Here is a 19,274-nt window from a genome sequence, read left to right as displayed (position 1 = left end):
AAGTGTTCAGAAAAATTTTACTCTAAACTGAGAAAAGTCTCTCAAAATTTCAGCCAGAAAATATTTTAAAAAAGGACTGAAGTTACAAGCAATTGAAAATAACTCCTTAGAATTAAAACACTTATGTAATCTCAACTATAGGGGTCCCTATCCGAAATGCTTGCAACAAAAACTGAAATTGTAGCCTCTTCTGATAGCTCACAAAAAGCTATCAGCAAGATGCTCCAGCAGATTAATTGAAGAGATGCTGCCCGGTCAACCTAGGTTCCAAGGTTTGATAAAATCTAGGATAAAGAGTGTTTTGCTTTTATTCCAATGCAAAGTTCTAGAATTAAACTTTCCTCTGCAGCTCTTGGAAAACAACAGAATCATGGAGTGGTACAAATGCACAGTTAGAGGGCAAGCAGAGATTCAGGGGGTTCAGCCAATTTTTCAAAATGCTCAAGAATCTACATGCATACTCTAGTAGTCCTGAAAACTGCTGTTTCTCATTAGAGGCTGGGATAGAGCTGCTGGTACAAATTAGGGGTCATTTCATCAAGGGATTCCTGAGATACAGTGCATAGGGAGGACCAGTCAGTAAATTTTTCCCATGCATATAACATTTTTGCACATTTCTGTGGCACAGACTATGGTACTGATCTGGACAAAATTGAGATTATCCAACTGAATTTGATCTCAGTATCTTGTGTGACAGAATGGGATAGGTCTCCATCAAACTGGGAACTCCATTTTGTTTTGCGATTTCCACTTTTGTATGATCTCCCATTGTGTGTGCTAACTGCCATTTTGCATTCAGTGTTGAAAAGTCGAGGTCAGTCTATTCCAGACACTGCCCTACTACAGAAGAATGTGGCAGACACCCCAATGAGGATCACCAGTGAGTATCCTCAAGAGCCATCAACTGATTCTACATTGGCTCATCTCAGGGAACAATGGATTTCTTGACACGGGACTCTCTTGGCTGGGATTGGAATTACCCACCGTACGTATGTGACTAAAGGGGGTCAGAGACTTTTTTTTTTTTTAAGGAGGGGTATGCTTTTTGAGAAGAGGGCCCATCCACTACCTCAGAAGATGGGGCTGGAGGAAAAGAGAGCAGGAAGGGACCTGCAATGCTGACCAGACCTTAGACTCTCAGCGGGAGAGATCAGATTAAGAGGTTGGGGTGCAGAAAGAGACGTCTCAGGACTACGGCGCTCTGTCCCACTCTAATGGTGGCCAGGCCTGCTGCAGCCCTAACAAACGTGGGTCTTTAACTCCGGCAGCAGAGTCACATGGTTTTAGATCCAGAGGTTCTAACTTTGCTCCCCACTGCTGACAACTCACCCAGGGCCTCCCATCACAAATGCACTATGAGACTGGAGCATCTTGAACCAGGTGCAGTGCACTGTGTCAACCATGTAAAGGAGCTCAATTCATAACACACGTATGTGGGCCAGGTCTATATTAAGTAAATAACTATCCCATTGAAGAATGTGTAACACATTAAAACCCTAGCAATGACAGGACAGGCTGTAGTTTTACAGCGATAATACTGGTTGAGTTGAAGTATCACCTCGATTAGCTACAGTGAAGTAAAACTACAACTTGCCCTACCTACACTAGGATGTTAATGTGTTGGCAAGCTCACGGTAAAAAAAAAAAAAAAAAAAAAAAAAAAAAAAAAAAATCTTACCCACCTCCCAGGAAGTAAACAGTAGCCCTTGAACCTGAGCACTACCCAAAGACTGAATACAAATCTGCCCTCAGCTGATTTCTGAGAATGTCTGGTATGCAGAGTACAACTCAGTCTCATTTCTGCTGGAATGGTAAAAGAGCTTCTTCAGGAAACGTTGCCCGAAGTGCAGGCTATGTTATGGAGGAGCAGTTGTAACTCCCCAAATTAAGACTGAAAAATTCTCTCTTAAACAGAAAGATTTGCTCAAAGTGCTCTATACTCTACACAAGTAAGATGACTATTTTGAAAACTGGTATGCCACTACAAGGATAGACTCTGGTATAAAATTCAGAGTCACGTGGCCAAGAAATTCATGAGATACAAGTATCAGGGGGTAGCCGTGTAAGTCTGTATCCACAAAAACAACGAGAAGTCCGGTGGCACCTTAAAGACTAAGATTTATTCGGGCATAAGCTTTCGTGGGTAAAAACTTAACACCATTAATTTGGGCCTGAATAGGGACTGGGAGTGGCTGGCTCACTACAAAAGCAATTTTCCCTGTCTTGGTATTGACACCTTCTCATCAATTATTGGGAGTGGAGCACATCCACCCTGACTGAATTGGCCTTATCACTGGTTCTCCAATTGTAAGGTAACTCCCTCCTCTTCATTTGCCAGTATATATCTAAGTCTGTATCTGTAATTTTCACTCCATGCATCTGAAGAAGTGGTTTTGCCCAAATAAATCTGTTAGTCTTTAAGGTGCCACTGGACTCCTCATTGTTCCTGAGATACAGGCCCCCTCCCCACCCAAAAAAAGCTTTTAAACTGCTTTTAAAAATCAGATGTATCAACGTTTTTGCACGGCTGACCTTCTTATATCAATAGACTGACCCTGAGTTCAGCTATTCAATGGTACCAATTTTGAAATATTTCTATATTACACTACAAAACTCTTACTATCCCTGCTTACCATGTTTGCCCCTCTACAAGCTATTGTTTGCTTCGAAAACTCTTTATGCATAACTCACAGTGTTTTAGGTGAAAACAGGTACTGGCCCTTGAACTGAAGGTCCTTCGAGTTCAAATCCTCATCAGGAGATTTGCATGTTTTGCACATTAGTGCTCTCCACCCACCTTTTTTTTGGTGTCTGGGGCCAAAACTGGACTCCTTTTGCAAGCCTGAGTAGCGTGTGCAACTCTGAGGCAGTTCAGCAGTCCACAACTGTATGCCCAATGCATCTGTCCAAGTCTCACCCTTGGTGTTTGGTGGCTAGTATGGCATGTGACATGGTGGCGTGGGGGCAGTGTCCTGAGTATGACTATCTACCACATTGAAAATGACACCACAGAAACCAACACAGAGGACCCAGAAAGGACAAATCAGTTCTGTGACAGGAGAGGCTCACTGAACTCCTGCTGTGCATGGGTCAATTCTCCTGCTAGACATGAGGGATCAGGTCTGTGCTGGGAGCTGGGAACAGGCATGCAGCGATGAGATAAGGGGAGGAGGGAGAATACCTACTGAGATGAATGAAATACTTCATACCTCTGTGAGCCTCCCATTCTGCAGAAAAGTGTACTGCAGCCCTTCCCACACACTAGCCAAAAATGGAGTAAGGAACAGGAGCAGGTCACCACACACACACCCCCCAAACGGATATTTCCATTGATAACTGAAATTCACAGCTAGGGAAAGAAAGAAAGAAAGATAGATATCACTTGATATCCTTAAATCAAACTTATTAGTTATTTATTTTGTATATTTTAACATTATGTTGATAGATTTAAAACTTAAAACACAAAGTAACCTTTTGAATCTGAACATCTACTGTCATTAAATTGTCTGCTCCCCCAAGTTCCTGCAACAGTGAAAATTTAAATAAATATAAAAATGCTTAAAAATAAACAGATACTATCCAGCAAAATTATTTTTAAAAATATAAAAATCAAGTTCTGTCAAGCCTAGCTATGAGTCATTTCCCCTCTCCCTCGTTGTCTCCACCTGGCAGATAAACTCCTCACATCCCATCGCGTATCATATTCCTTCCTATTAGTGGCCCCTGCAACCTTAGTAGGAGCATGGTGGGACCAGGAGGAAGGCATACCAGACAGATTCATAGATACTAAGGTCAGAAGGGACCATTCTGATCATCTAGTCCGACCTCCTGCACAGCGCAGGCCAGAGAATGTCACCCACCACTCCTATGAAAAACCTCACCCATGTCTGAGCTATTGAAGTCCTCAAATCATGGTTCAAAACTTCAAGGAGCAGAGAAGCCTCCCTCCAGTCAACCATGCCCCATGCTACAGAGGAAGGCAAAAAAACCTCCAGGGCCTCTCCAATCTGCCCTGGAGGAAAACTCCCTCCCGACCCCAAACATGGCAATCAGCCAAACCCTGAGCACATGGGCAAGATTCACCAGCCAGATACCTAGGAAAGAGTTTTCTATAGTAAATCAGATCCCATCCATCTAATATCCCATCTCAGGGGATTTGGCCTATTTACCCTGAATATTAGATAAGATAAGTGATGTGTCCAGAAATTCCCCTTGTGTACCTCAGTCATGCTCCCTTCACTACCGCCACTGCCTCAGAAAACAAGGGAAAGTTGCTGCAAAAAAAGAAAAAGCTTCATTAATGCAGAGTTAAGGTTGTTTAGCCTTGCCTCGTATGTGTTAAGAACATGGAAGGAGAATTAAGGTAACGTCTCCCACACCACACCCCGATGCAATCTTTACTCTGCCCCAACTCATCTGTCAGAGATAACAGAACTGTGCCCTTTCAGAGCACATAAAGGCCTAGGATGAAAGTCACATTTAGGATGGGCCAAGTGAACACAAGCTAGCTAAGCCCAACCTCCACTCGATCACTTCACTTCAAACACACCCCCAAAGACTTGCCAGAAATTAAAACCTGTTCACCCTTGGCCTAAGAGTTCCCGGAGACATCACCTTTGGTTCCGTAACCGAGCCTCGTGGTACCCTCTGATGTATTCAAGCAGACTGGTAGAACCTCCCCCCAGATAAACAATTACTCCTGAGGGCATTCTATGCCAAAGTATTAAAAATTCTGCACCAAAAAACTTAAAAAATTCTGCGCACAGTCCCATCCTCTCCTGCTACCAGCCCATCCAGGACTAGCAGCTGATCCCGGCTCAGGGCAGGAACCAGTTGCTGGGGTGTCCCCGGCCCTGAGGTGATTTACCTCTCCGCCAGCTGCTCCAAATGCCTGAAATGATGTACCTGCACCGCTAGGGAATGATGCATGATTGCTCTTGCAGCTTCCCTTTGATTCCCTGTAAGAAAGCCATTTTTCTGCAGGGAAGCAAAGAAATCTGCGGGTGACATGAATTCTGCATACGTGCAGTGGCGCAAAACTCCCCTAGGAGTAAACAATGCAGAACAGAAGATGCACAGCAGTACATGAATGTTAGTGCAAATGTCGAGCTGGGGAGGGCACAGAATACGCAAGTATAAGAACGGAATGAAACTCTTACAGTCCCATACCTAGAGGAATGTCAGCTTCTGGAGGAGACAGTGGAATCATTCCAGCAGCCTTGAAACTCTTCAGACATTTACAGGACTCTTACATGCATTCTTAGATTTTAATGCTAAGAGGCTTAGGTTTTAGAGCCAATCTAATCAGACCTCTTGCATAGCAGCCCAGAAAACAGGTATCCCGCCTTCCTCTATCTGCTCTTCTCACTTAGTAAGCTGCTGTATCTTGCCCTGCCACAACAATTCTTGAATCAACAGAGCTACACCTGACACAAGAGGATTAGCAAGAGCATATGAAGAGGAACACAGACCTAGAAATGAGTCAGTCACAACATAGAACATGGCTGATTTTGCTAGGAATAGGGCAGGTTTGATTTGCTTCAAGTTCTTATTGCCAGGTCAAGGGGGACAGAGTGAAAGTTCTGTGGAGACATGCCATGGGAGATATTGCCTTAAACTGTATTTTTTTTGTTTTCAAAGGTTTAAGTTTAGCATCCTGTGTGTTCTGAGAAAGCACGAGACAACCTTAACTCTGTATTAATCAAGTTTTTGGCAGTCATCATATTTAAGCATGAGAGCCAAAAGAGACTAATTTATGTAGACTGATGAAGACGACAAATTCTGAAAGCAGACAATTGTTGAGAGTTGTATTTTTAAAAAATTCTTTCACCTTTAATGACCAAAGAAGTTAACAAACAGAACCTACTATTTAAAGATACGATTTTTAAATTTTTCCTTTTCAGGAACCATTTACACCAAGAAGAATTAGTTTTACCATGTGAAATTTGTACACAAGTAAACATTTTCCCTTTTAAAATGTTCTCAGTATTATTTAGATGATATAGTGTTGCAATAGTGACAGAGCAATAAACAGTACAATCCATGAGAGAATCAACAATCAGAGGCAAATCCCGAGTTTTATCAAGAGGATTCTGTAGGGTTCAGTGGTGCAAGCACATGTCAAAGTAGCCAGCCAAACAATGCACTTCCCCAAAAGCAAAGTTTCTCTTAGGTTAAAATTCAGATGCGTCTACAAAAATCAGAATCAAGGTTCCTACTCACACTGATCAGCAGTAGTTCAGGCATTTGAGGTATGAAAGGTGTAGCAGGTATACTGTAGCACCCTTATGAGACAAAGCCACATTTACATTCTGCATCAGCCTTGTAGTTCTCCTAAGGTCTTGATTCCCTTCTATACACCAAGATATAAAGGAGCCTGAAATCAGAAAGGCACCTCAACATCTTGCATTGGAGCACAGGTCCTGAAGCACAGCAGCAACAGCCAAAAGAGAGAAAGGCATTTCTGATACAAGTTTAAGTGCAGAAAAAAAATTCTGCCTACAAACAGAACCAAAGGGCTGAACACCAGTATTTTGAGGGGAAAGGAAAGGAGAGTGCTGAACCTGCTTCAGTCACAAACGCTCTAGGACAACGATCTGAACAACATACTAACCCACAGAGACCTTCCTACCAACACTACAAAAAGAAGGATTCTGGGTGGACTCCTCCTGAAGGTCGAAACGGCAGACTGGACTTCTACATAGAGTGCTTCCGCCGACATGCACGGGCTGAAATTGTGGAAAAGCAGCATCACTTGCCCCACAACCTCAGCTGTGCAGAACACAATGCCATCCACAGCCTCAGAAACAACTCTGACATCATAATCAAAAAGGCTGACAAAGGAGGTGCTGTCGTCATCATGAATAGGTCGGAATATGAACAAAGAGGCTGCTAGGCAGCTCTCCAACACCACTTTCTACAAGCCATTACCCTCTGATCCCACAGAGTTACCAAAAGAAAGTACAGCATTTGCTCAAGAAACTCCCTGAAAAAGCACAAAAACAAATCCGCACAGACACACCCCTAGAACCCCGACCTGGGGTATTCTATCTGCTACCCAAGATCCATAAACCTGGAAATCCTGGACGCCCCATCATCTCAGGCATTGGCACCCCGACAGCAGGATTATCTAGCTATGTAGACTCCATCCTCAGGCCCTACACTACCAGCACTCCCAGCTGTCTTCAAGACACCACTAACTTCCTGAGGAAACTACAATCCATCGGTGATCTTCCTGAAAACACCATCCTGGCCACTATGGATGTAGAAGCCTCTACACCAACACTCCACGCAAAGATGGACTACAAGCCGTCAGGAACAGTATCCCTGAGAATGTCACAGCAAACCTGGTGGTTGAACTTTGTGACTTTGTCCACACCCATAACTATTTCACATTTGGGGACAATGTATACCTTCAAATCAGCGGCACTGCGATGGGTACCCGCATGGCCCCACAGTATGCCAACATTTTTATGGCTGCCTTAGAACGCCGCTTCCTCAGCTCTCGTCCCCTAATACCCCTATTCTACTTGCGCTACGCTGATGACATCTTCATCATCTGGACCCATGGAAAAGAAGCCCTTGAGGAATTCCACCATGATTTCAACAATTTCCATCCCACCATCAACCTCAGCCTGGACCAGTCCACACAAGAGATCCATTTCCTGGACACTACGGTGCTAATAAGCAATGGTCACATAACCACCATCCTATACCGGAAACCTACTGACCGCTATTCCTACCTACATGCCTCCAGCTTTCACCCAGATCACACCACACGATCCATTGTCTACAGCCAAGCTCTACGATACAACTGCATTTGGTCCAACCCCTCAGACTGAGAAACACTACAAGATCTCTATCAAGCATTCTTACAACTACAATACCCACCTGCTGAAGAGAAGAAACAGATTGACAGAACCAGAAGAGTACCCAGAAGTCACCTACTACAGGACAGGCCCAACAAAGAAAATAACAGAACGCCACTAGCCATCACCTTCAGCCCCCAACTAAAACCTCTCCAACACATCAAGGATCTACAACCTATCCTGAAGGACAACCCATCACGCTCACTGATCTTGGGAGACAGGCCAGTCCTTGCTTACAGACAGCCCCCCAACCTGAAGCAAATACTCACCAGAAACCATACACCAGAACCACTAACCCAGGAACCTCTCCTTACAACAAAGCCCGTTGCCAACTCTGTCCACATATCTATCAGGGGACATCATCATAGGGCCTAATCACATCAGCCACACTATCAGAGGCTCATTCACCCGCGCATCTACCAATGTGATCTATGCCATGTGCCAGCAATGCTCCTCTGCCATGTACATTGGTCAAACTGGACAGTCTCTACATAAAAGAATAAATGGACACAAATCAGACATCAAGAATTATAACATTTAAAAACCAGTCAGAGAACACTTCTATCTCTCTGGTCACTCGATTACAGACCTAAGAGTGGCTATTCTTCAACAAAAAAACTTCAAAAACAGACTCCAACGAGAGATTGCTGAATTGCAATTAATTTGCAAACTGGATACAATTAATCTTGGGCTTGAATAGAGACTGGGAGTGGATGGGTCATTACACAAAGTAAAACTATTTTCCCATGTTATTTCCCCTCCCCCACTCCCCACTGTTCCTCAGAGGTTCTTGTCAACTGCTGGAAATGGGCCATCTTGATTATCACTACAAAAGGTTTTCTTCCTCCCTTCCCTTCCCTCCTGCTGGTAATAGCTCATTTTAAATGATCACTCTCCTTACAGTGTGTATGATAACACCCATTGTTTCATGTTCTCTGTGTATATAAATCTCCCCACTGTATTTTCCACTGAATGCAGCCGATGAAGTGAGCTGTAGCTCACGAAAGCTTATGCTCAAATAAATTTGTTAGTCTCTAAGGTGCCACAAGTACTCCTTTTCTTTTTGCGAATACAGACTAACACGACTGCTACTCTGAAATCTGGGATCTTAGGTGATCTCAACGTTCAGAGTGCTTTCTCCTCCCCCACAAAATAACCCTTTTAAAGTCCTTGGTTCACAGGATGAAAAGTAGTTTCTGCAATGGCCTCATACGCATTATTGCAATCAACAGAGATTACAAGAGATACTTAAGGAAATGGAGAGACCAACAACTCAGAGGGAATGGAAGGGATAAGGGTATTTCAAAAAATACTTAAACCTCAATTGTTGAAAAGTTTGGGGGTAAGGAAAATAGTAATCAAAATGTCAGGCTCTATAAGAACAGGTTATAGGGACTAAAACAACTATGCTAAACACAGTTGTGACAAGTTTGCAGTTATCTTTACGCTTCACATAAAGGTAGGTCAGAGTTCATGTCACACAAACCAAATTAACAGGTTTCAGAGTAGCAGCCGTGTTAGTCTGTATTCGCAAAAAGAAAAGGAGTACTTGTGGCACCTTAGAGACTAACAAATTTATTAGAGCATAAGCTTTCGTGAGCTACAGCTCACTTCATCGGATGCAGTGAGCTGTAGCTCACGAAAGCTTATGCTCTAATAAATTTGTTAGTCTCTAAGGTGCCACAAGTACTCCTTTTCTTTAAACCAAATTAAGAAACTCACAAATACCCGTTTTTGCTAAGAATGAAGAGGCACATATCTATTTGTTGTGTATACATCCTGCTGTATGGGATACCCTTTAAAAAAAATTCCCTTACGTGTCTGTCCCACAACCTTTTCCCACAAATGGCCAAATAAGCTGAAACCTCTCTCTGGCCTCTAAAAATGTCAGGGAAGGGGGAAATCAACCTAGAGCAGGGGTAGTCAATAGGCAGACCATGGGCCAAACCTGGACTGCCAGACACTTTTGAACAGACTGCGACATCTTTTTATTTGTTATGTATTATTTTCTCCAGAGTCTGGACCTTGACAATACCTTGACCAAGAAATTTGGACCTTGACAAAAAATAACTGATTACCCCGACATATAGGGTAAGGCTAACTGAGATATCCTTTACCTATACTTTTCAAAGCAAACAAAAACAAACTTCCAATCTTTTAATAATCATATGATTTGTATTACCATAGCACCTGATATCTTCATTATGCAATCAAAAGGGAAATTAACAAGAAGTTTCATGGAAAATATAACTCATCAGCATTTATTAAACTACTATAAATAATTATTGGTTCCTACACCTTTTCTCCTCTTTCCCTCAAAAGTCCATAAATAAAAATTCCACTCCTAACCCCTTGAACAATTTACTAAGGGTTGTGGTGGATTCTCCATCACAGGGAATTTTTTTTTTTTCTTCGAAAGGTATGCTGCGTTAGGAATTATTTTGGGCAGCTTCTTTGGTCTCTGTTATACAGGAAGTGAGGCTATATGATCACAACAGTCCCTTCTGCCCTTGGAATCTAATAATATACCTCTCTGCAAATACTTTAGAATGGCCTCTACTGAAGTATGAGCCCTTCAGAAGTATGTGCATGCTATATGTATGCAACAGAATGAAATGCTGAGGGTGGACTTTTACAGTAGAACAATGATACACAGTGGCCCATTTTATTCATTTGATCTTTGCAGTTCCAGAGTGAGTAAAAGCTTAAAGAAAGATACCCTGTTCAAAATATTGGAAAACATTATTGATGCTGGCAAAATTAAGTATGAAAATAATGTGATCAATTGACTCACAAGTGATAAAGACATTTAAAAGCACAGAAGTGTGCAAGCCAAAATATAAAAGGATTAAGTAAAGATGCCTGTCATTAAAAAATTCTGTACATAAAATGCTAATCAAACATTGAAATAGCACTGTTTTTTAGCACTGGCAATGCAATTTAACTTAACTTCCATACAGCACTTCCCCTACTAGGAAAACCGTATATCATTATTACTACCTGAAAGCTATGCTACTAATGTGTCCCCATTATAACAGCTTCCCTACATGTAGCAAAAGAGTATTTCCTATTTGAATTTTTTTAAATCAGTTTGTACCCAATTGTGTGTGTTAATGCTATTATGTATTTCATTCTAACTCTTGGTTCACTTTTTTTAAAGAATAGAAATTGTATCCAACAAGAAACACACCAGGAATCTGTTCAATACCCAAAGCCACTTTCTTAAAATGAGAGAGAACAAAGGAGGAAAACCTCCCAGCATGCGCTTTCCAAACCAGCTTCTTAGGACCACATCAAGACAGACAATACTAAAGCATAAGCTTTTCTTTTTTATTCTTTGATCCCAGTATAACAATTGATTATCCAAAACTGTGTAATGGTTACCAAAAGACTTGAGGACCAGGCAAAGATCAGAATAATCTAATAACCAATTTCAAGAATGGAAGAAATACCGAAGGAAAGGTTTAATCACTTAAGTATACATCCTCCAGTTAGAAAGAGCTTTAAATAGCATACCTTGAGATAAATTAGAATCTGCATGCAGTTGTATGGGAGATTGGGGGAGGGGGTGTTTTAAGAATAGGAAAATTCACACACATCTCTTCTTAGAGTTAGAAAAGAGAAACAGACTAGAATATACTTTCAAAAGCCACCACGTTTCATAGAAAAGGGGTGAAAACAAAATATTGGTTCAATTTATTCAGAACTTTTAATACACCAAGAAATATGGTAATCCTATGCCCAAGGTCTGCAAAAGACATTTGATATTATATGAATGATCTTCTAACAGCACAAAAATGCTCAAGTCATGTAGAATATTTCAGTCCTTTACTTCTTAGGAAATAGGACATCAATGTAGGCTTTATACTTTTGTCTAAAAATTGTACCTATTACAAGTAACAGTGACTGAGAAAAATAGTTCTAATTTTTTTTTTCCAATTTTACTTTAAATATTTGACAGCACTATATGTATAATCGAGGTCACTGTTTTCTCTGTGTAATTCTGTAGACCCTTCACACAAACAAGACAGGAAGATGTTATCTAAAGACAAAAATTGGCACGAGACGCTCAGAGGCATATACCTGGCAACTACTAAGGTTGGAGTTTTGTTTTAAATTTACTAGATTTCAAGTTGATGATAGTCCTTTAAATTTGTCTGTGGATAAGAGAAAAGGACAATTTTGCCTGAGAAAAATAAAATGCTAAAAGGAACTCAATTGTTCACTTTGCAAACAGAAATTTTAACGTGTCTTAAATTCTGGTTGAGAGTTTTCATTCAAGTAAATCCCCTTTTAACTTCAAACCTAGGATGAGGAAAACTGATTTCTTGGGGTATATTCTTACTTAATATATTTATTTCACCCAACTTCCAACATAACATTTGATACCTTACTGTTAACACACTTCCTGTAAAGATTTGCTCCATCTAGCATTTTAAATAATAGGATTTCTCAGGAGGCTTACAACCCAAGGTGTAATCTACCCATAATTCAGTAAACAGATCCGATATCACTTGATGTTTCTTGTTTCACAACATGCAAAGAAAAAGATGAACAGAGAAGAATACAGAGTCTGAAAAAAAATGTATTTGACCGTGGCAGGTGGAAAGCTTTCCATGGCAAATAGGGAGCCCCTAGTCCATCAATTTATACAGACTATAAGATTGTGTTGGTTATAAATTACAACATTAATCCTTATGGCTACAAATATAATCTTCCAAATGTACATCAATGCAGTGTTGCCCTCTCAGGTCAGGCCTTCTAAGCAGCAACAGAGTGAAATTAACAAGCTACTTGTCAGTTTCAGAGTTATCATTCAGAACCCTGAAGGCAGCAGTGAAACTGAAAAGAATCTCCTCAATTTCTTTCTGCTGCTGGTTGGGAAAGCAATGAACTGCGGCAGCAGAGGCTGGCATAGGAAAAGGCCAACAAACAGGAGAGAGAAAAAGGCAAAAATAGACACAGAAGACAAGAGATGGAGAAGAATAATGGATACAAATACAGCCCTATGCTGAGAGCAACTGGGAAGCTAGGAAAGAAAGAGTAAGAAAGTCCTCCTATCCTTTCTTTCAGCAGCTAAAACATCCCTCCCATCTCTCCACACAATCTGAGAAGGCTCAGAGATGGCAAAGGATGGGAGCGTCAAATTTATCAGACCTTTCAGGTACTGATACAAGTGACTATTCTAGTAGGAATCCCAGTCCTCTCCCCCACTTCCCTCCACCAAACTAATGCCACCTCTCACCCATCCAAAAAAAAATCTTGGGTATCACTTTCTGCCTAGTAGCTGGCTAGCTGGCAAATTTTACAATCCATCCAACCTAAAAAAGTTCACTACTAAACATATTAACTAAGCGCACTGCTGTTAGGTTAGAGTCAGTCAGCAACATGCACTCCTGTATTTTCTACACTAAGATGAATTAAGTAGTTAAGCAGGGAAAACAAACTTCAACATTTTCTCTTTAATATTATATAGACGGCAACATTTTTAGAAGGTTGGGGAAGGAGGAAGGGCTTCCTAAGGTCTCATGCAATATCACCAACAAGATCCCTCTGAAAACAAGAAGCAGTGGAGGATATTAACAGGATTCATTCATCTTCAGCTGGCACAGAGAATCACCATCATCGCATACACAGACCCCAAAGGAGCTAATCACCTTCCTGAACAGGCACGGAATGTTAAAAAAATAAAATATAAAAAAAAAAAAACCACACCTCTTCACAACAAGACCATGCTTACAATTCTCACAATAACTTTATACATATAGTATATGTATTTTGGTCATGCACCCAAAAACAAGTGACATAAACCTTAAGTGGACACTAAGAGAGAAAAGACAGACATTTTAAGGAAAGGGAATTCCCTCGGACACATAATAAACATTACATATTATATACTCTAAAACCTCTTACTGTGGACCTCATGATGCTTCACGCTGATCAGAAATATATAGGGGTTGGAGGAAAGAAAAGGGGAACACACATACATATACATTCCATAACATATAAGATTTCCATTTTGATCCTTGAAGTTATTTGCACTTTACTTTTATTTTAAAGAGTCAGAGTGAACAGCAGCTTGAGATAACTTGATAAAATACAAAAAGTGAACTAAGTTTGTGAACAAAGTGTTTGGTTTCTCTCTTTTGTTACTACTACAAATATCAGGTTGGATGTGTTGTACAAATAAAGTTATACTGTCTCCTTAAATCTATGATGATCTCTGTCTGACCACAGCACTGGGGTCGTGAGAGGATCAACCCATACCAAGTTTGTTCATTCAGATACCAAGTATCTCATTTTAGGATTCGTTTTGAAGCAGATTTTTCAGAAATCTCCCGAAGGATTGGTTGCAAATATGCATTCTAATGAGACTTTAAAACTCTCATTTAAATAATCTCCTTTATTCAAGTTATCAAACCCAGAGACAGACACATCTAAGTGAGGGGACAGAGGAAAGGTTCTCTCATAAGAACAGCCACACTGGATCAGACCAAAGGTCCATCTAGCCCAGTGTCCTGTCTTCTGACAGTGGCCAATGCCAGGTGCCCCAGAAGAAACGAACAGAACAGGTAATCATCAAGTGATCCATCCCCTGTTGCCCATTCCCAGCTTCTGGCAAACTGAGGCTAGGGACATTTCAGAGCACGGTTTTGGATCCCTGTCCATCCTGGCTAATAGCCATTGATTGACCTATCCCTCCTTAAAATTTATTTGTTGGGTTTTTTTTTTTTAAACTCTATTATAGTATTAGCCTTCACAACATTCCCTGGCAAAGAGTTCCATAGGTTGACTGTGCGTTGTGTGAAGAAATACTTCCTTTTCTGCGTTTTAAACCTGCTGTCTATTAATTTCATTTGGTGACCCCTAGTTCTTGGGTTATGGGGAGTAAACAACACCTCATTTATGACAGGTTCCAGAGTAGCAGCCGTGTTAGTCTGTATTCGCAAAAAGAAAAGGAGTACTTGTGGCACCTTAGAGACTAACAAATTTATTAGAGCATAAGCTTTCGTGAGCTACAGCTCACTTCATCGGATGCATTTGGTGGAAAAAACAGAGGAGAGATTTATATACACACACACAGAGAACATGAAACAATGGGTTTATCATACACACTGTAAGGAGAGTGATCACTTAAGATAAGCCATCACCAACAGCAGGGGGGGGAAAGGAGGAAAACCTTCCATGGTGACAAGCAGGTAGGCTAATTCCAGCAGTTAACAAGAATATCAGAGGAACAGTGGGGGGTGGGGTGGGGGGGAGAAATACCATGGGGAAATAGTTTTACTTTGTGTAATGACTCATCCATTCCCAGTCTCTATTCAAGCCTAAATTAATTGTATCCAGTTTGCAAATTAATTCCAATTCAGCAGTCTCTCGTTGGAGTCTGTTTTTGAAGCTTTTTTGTTGAAGGATAGCCACTCTTAGGTCTGTGATCGAGTGACCAGAGAGATTGAAGTGTTCTCCAACTGGTTTTTGAATGTTATAATTCTTGACGTCTGATTTGTGTCCATTCATTCTTTTACGTAGAGACTGTCCAGTTTGGCCAATGTACATGGCAGAGGGGCATTGCTGGCACATGATGGCATATATCACATCGTTCACCTGCGCATCTACCAATGTGATATATGCCATCATGTGCCAGCAATGCCCCTCTGCCATGTACATTGGCCAAACTGGACAGTCTCTACGTAAAAGAATGAACGGACACAAATCAGACGTCAAGAATTATAACATTCAAAAACCAGTTGGCGAACACTTCAGTCTCTCTGGTCACTCGATCACAGACCTAAGAGTGGCTATCCTTCAACAAAAAAGCTTCAAAAACAGACTCCAACGAGAGACTGCTGAATTGGAATTAATTTGCAAACTGGATACAATTAACTTAGGCTTGAATAGAGACTGGGAATGGATGAGTCATTACACAAAGTAAAACTATTTCCCCATGGTATTTCTCCCCCCCACCCCACCCCCCACTGTTCCTCTGATATTCTTGTTAACTGCTGGAATTAGCCTACCTGCTTGTCCCCATGGAAGGTTTTCCTCCTTCCCCCCCCCCCCCCGCTGCTGGTGATGGCTTATCTTAAGTGATCACTCTCCTTACAGTGTGTATGATAAACCCATTGTTTCATGTTCTCTGTGTGTGTGTATATAAATCTCTTCTCTGTTTTTTCCACCAAATGCATCCGATGAAGTGAGCTGTAGCTCACGAAAGCTTATGCTCTAATAAATTTGTTAGTCTCTAAGGTGCCACAAGTACTCCTTTTCTTTTTGCGAACACCTCATTTACTTTCTCCAAGTTCTTTCCTCTCAAAGAGAGGGAACACCCACCACCTTGGTTTCCTTCTATCCCCCCTTTTCTGAGAGCAATTAGGGGCTTTAGTTTTAAAGCAAGGGAGGCTGTCACTTCAGGGAAATTAAAGGACAGTTCCTCTTCCAGCCTCATAACATACATAGCAACCCAATCCCGCAGATTCCCTCCCCCTCTTGTACTAACTAAAGCATCTCTCCATAGGGGTCCATTTAAAAACTTTGCTGAGTGCTCTGGGATGGGGGAAGGGTGAGCATGGAGAGGAGGATCTGTGGCACTAACAATCCTCCTCCCTCCCCAGTGAGACACTGAAAGAGAGTATAAAAAAAAGGAGTACTTGTGGCACCTGAGCTGTAGCTCACAAAAGCTTATGCTCAAATAAATTTGTTAGTCTCTAAGGTGCCAATAGTCCTCCTTTTCTTTTTGCGAATACAGACTAACATGGCTGCTACTCTGAAACCTGAGAGTACTTATGCCTGTATCTGTAATTTTCACTCCATACAGCTGAAGAAATGGGTTTTTTACCCACAAAAGCTTATGCCCAAATAAATCTTTAAGGTGCCACCGAACTCCTCACTGCTTTTGTGGATACAGACTAACACAGCTACCCCCTGATACCTGAAAAAGAGAGAGGCATCCTCCTTCTGTAATCACCACTAAATCACTCAATTCTTCTCTTTAGCCTTTTTATTTGCATTCTAGCTGAGCAAACCCTCCAGGAAAACACAACCAACGGTACTACACGCCACCACCACTTGTGTTTACTTCCTGAGGCAGAGCCCCATGTCAACAGCCCTTCATACAACACTAAATGGTCTCCCTCTCCTCCCCGTTGGGAGCTGGGTATTTGGGGTGCAGGGATAAGCTACCTCCTTCAGACACTCTATGCATCTAGGGGAGGCGGAAAGTCCCAGCAGGAGCAGCGAACCCCCTACAACACAATCCGCCCCCGGCCCCCCCACGCTGGGAGCGTGGACGGATTTGCTAATCCTAGGTGAGGGGAGCCTCAGCTTCCTCCTCATCCCAGTCCTTCGAGACCCCCACCCCGGGAAGGCGTAGGGGGCAGAACTGGCTTGTGCAGCAGAGCGGGGGCACGGTCTCTGGGGCTCGGGTCTCCCCCCGCTGCGGGGGAGGGCAGCTACTGAGAGGGCTGGGGGGGGGGTCAAAGACAGGTCCCGTGTCGGTCCTGTCCCCCTCAGCCCCTGCTGCTGCGCTGAGGGGAGGAGCAGGGCAGGTTCCCGCCCCCCCTCCCGGGCGATGAGGAGAGAGGGGCATGGGGAGGCCGAGGGCAGCTGCGGGGGGGGAGGGGGGAGCTCTGAGCTAGCCAGGGGCGAAGGACAAACACCCCCCTCCCCCAATCTGGCTCAGCCCCTGCTGGGGAGGGGCAGCCCCCCATCTCCCTGAGAGGAGCGGGCTGTGGGGACAGGCGGGGGACGGGGTGTCGATGGGGGAGGGGAAGGGCAGCCCCCCCAGCTACTGGAGGGGGGAAGCGGGGAGCAGCTCTAGCCAGGCGGGGGCGAAGGACCGGTCCCCCCCGCAGACTTGGCCCCTCAAGCCCCTGCTGCTGGATGGGGGGGGTGCGGTGGCAGCAGCCACCCCAGTAGCAGGCAGGGCCCGGGAGCCGCTCGCCCCCCGCCGAGCCCGGCGCTGCAGAGGGGCCCGGCGCGGGCGACCCGAGCGGGGCGGGGAGGCGGGGGGGGGGGGGGATCGCGCTGGGAATTGAAGCTGCGCTTTACCTTTAGTTCCGCACTGTCCGCCATCTTGCAACTCCGGGCGCAGGCGCAATGAACCCCGCCGGGACCCCGCCCCGCACGCAGCGCGCTGCGTTTGAATCGCACGGCGCCATTTTGGCCCCGCCCCGCCTCCCCCGGGCGCCGCCCGTCAGCCCTGGAGTGGACCCCGGCGGCCGGGCCGGGCCGGGACCCAGGGCCCGGCCCCTTCCCCCGCAGTGCAACAGCCCCGCATCCCGAGCCGGGGGGGAGGGAAGGGCTAAATCCTGAACAGTCCTCAGGAGGGAAGACCCACTGGGAGCTGCCGCTCTGGTTCCTACACGTAGGGGCAGCCGGGGTCTCCCCTGTGCACGCTGCCCCTACCCCCCCGCAGCTCCCATTGGCCGGGAACCGCAGCCATTGGGAGCTGCAGAGGCGGTGCCTGCAGACGGGGCAGTGTGCAGAGCCCCCTGGCTGCGCCTCCACGTAGGAGCCGGAGAAGGGACATGCCGCTGCTTCCGGTAGGCGCTTGAGGTAAGTGCTGCCCGCAGTCTGAACCCCGGCCTCCTTCTGCACCCCAGCCTGCTGCCCCTGATCCCCCTCCTGCCCTCCACACCTCTTGATTCCAGGCCAGAGCCTACACCCCCCTCCACAGCCTGCACCCCTTCCTGCACCCTACCCCAGCTCTGATTCCCCTCCTACCCTCCAAAACCCTCAGTCCCAGCTAAGAGCCCATACCACCAGCCGAAGCCTGCACCCCTTCCCAAACCCCATCTCTCTGCCCCAGCCCTGCTCCCCCCTCCTGCCCTCTGAACCACTCAGTCCCAGCTCCAAACTCCTCATTTCCAGCCCCACCCCAGTGCCCTCACCCCCAGAGCCTTCACCCCCCCATACACACCCCACTTCCCTGCCCCACACCAGAGCCCCCTCCCACACCCTGAACTCCTCATTTCTGGCCCCACCCCAGAGCCTGCATCCTCAACTAGAGCCTGCAGCCCAACCCCCATTTTGTGACCATTCATGGCCTGCCCTACAACTTCCATTCCCAGATGTGGTCCTCAGGCCAAAAAGTTTGTCCAACTCTAATCTATACTAATACACAAGTGATTTGTCCTGGGCCTTTGCCATGAGCTGGCATCTGGCTCGTGGAAGGTGTCACAGATACTACAAACTTTGCCTGTGACTGCTGAATCAGGAGCCCTGACACCCATAGGAGACTCTTGCATATACCCAAATGGGTACTCAGAGTTTCTATATGAAAGTGAAAGCTAGCCCCATTTTAAGTTCTGCTACTATTGAGTTGTGATGATTTTCAGGGTTACCTAAGGTGTCTGTGGTAAATCACTATGACCTGCTTCCAACATGAGGGAACCTTGTGTGTGCCCA

General features: G+C 44.2%; 1 protein-coding gene and 1 long non-coding RNA gene across 3 annotated transcripts in view; one reads left to right on the top strand and one right to left on the bottom strand.

Moving 5' to 3' along the window:
- The window catches only part of PIAS1 (protein inhibitor of activated STAT 1), a 104,883-nt gene extending 86,867 nt beyond the window's left edge, over positions 1-18,016 (bottom strand). For both annotated transcript variants that reach the window (XM_043494680.1, XM_038418736.2), the window contains exon 1: positions 17,916-18,016. In XM_043494680.1, coding sequence (XP_043350615.1) covers positions 17,916-17,939 — 24 coding nt within the window. In that variant the 5' untranslated portion in view covers positions 17,940-18,016. The remainder of the gene's footprint in view (positions 1-17,915) is intronic.
- Positions 18,017-18,045: 29 nt separating this feature from the next.
- Positions 18,046-19,274, top strand: part of LOC119862292 — a 4,033-nt gene continuing 2,804 nt past the window's right edge. Inside the window, exon 1 of the long non-coding RNA XR_005295255.1 lies at positions 18,046-18,422. This is a non-coding gene — a long non-coding RNA (uncharacterized LOC119862292). The remainder of the gene's footprint in view (positions 18,423-19,274) is intronic.

Source organism: Dermochelys coriacea, chromosome 10 (assembly GCF_009764565.3).
Source record: "Dermochelys coriacea isolate rDerCor1 chromosome 10, rDerCor1.pri.v4, whole genome shotgun sequence".
Lineage (NCBI taxonomy): Eukaryota > Metazoa > Chordata > Testudines > Dermochelyidae > Dermochelys > Dermochelys coriacea.
Note: the sequence above shows the minus strand (reverse complement) of the source record. Positions and strands in the feature narration are given on the sequence as shown.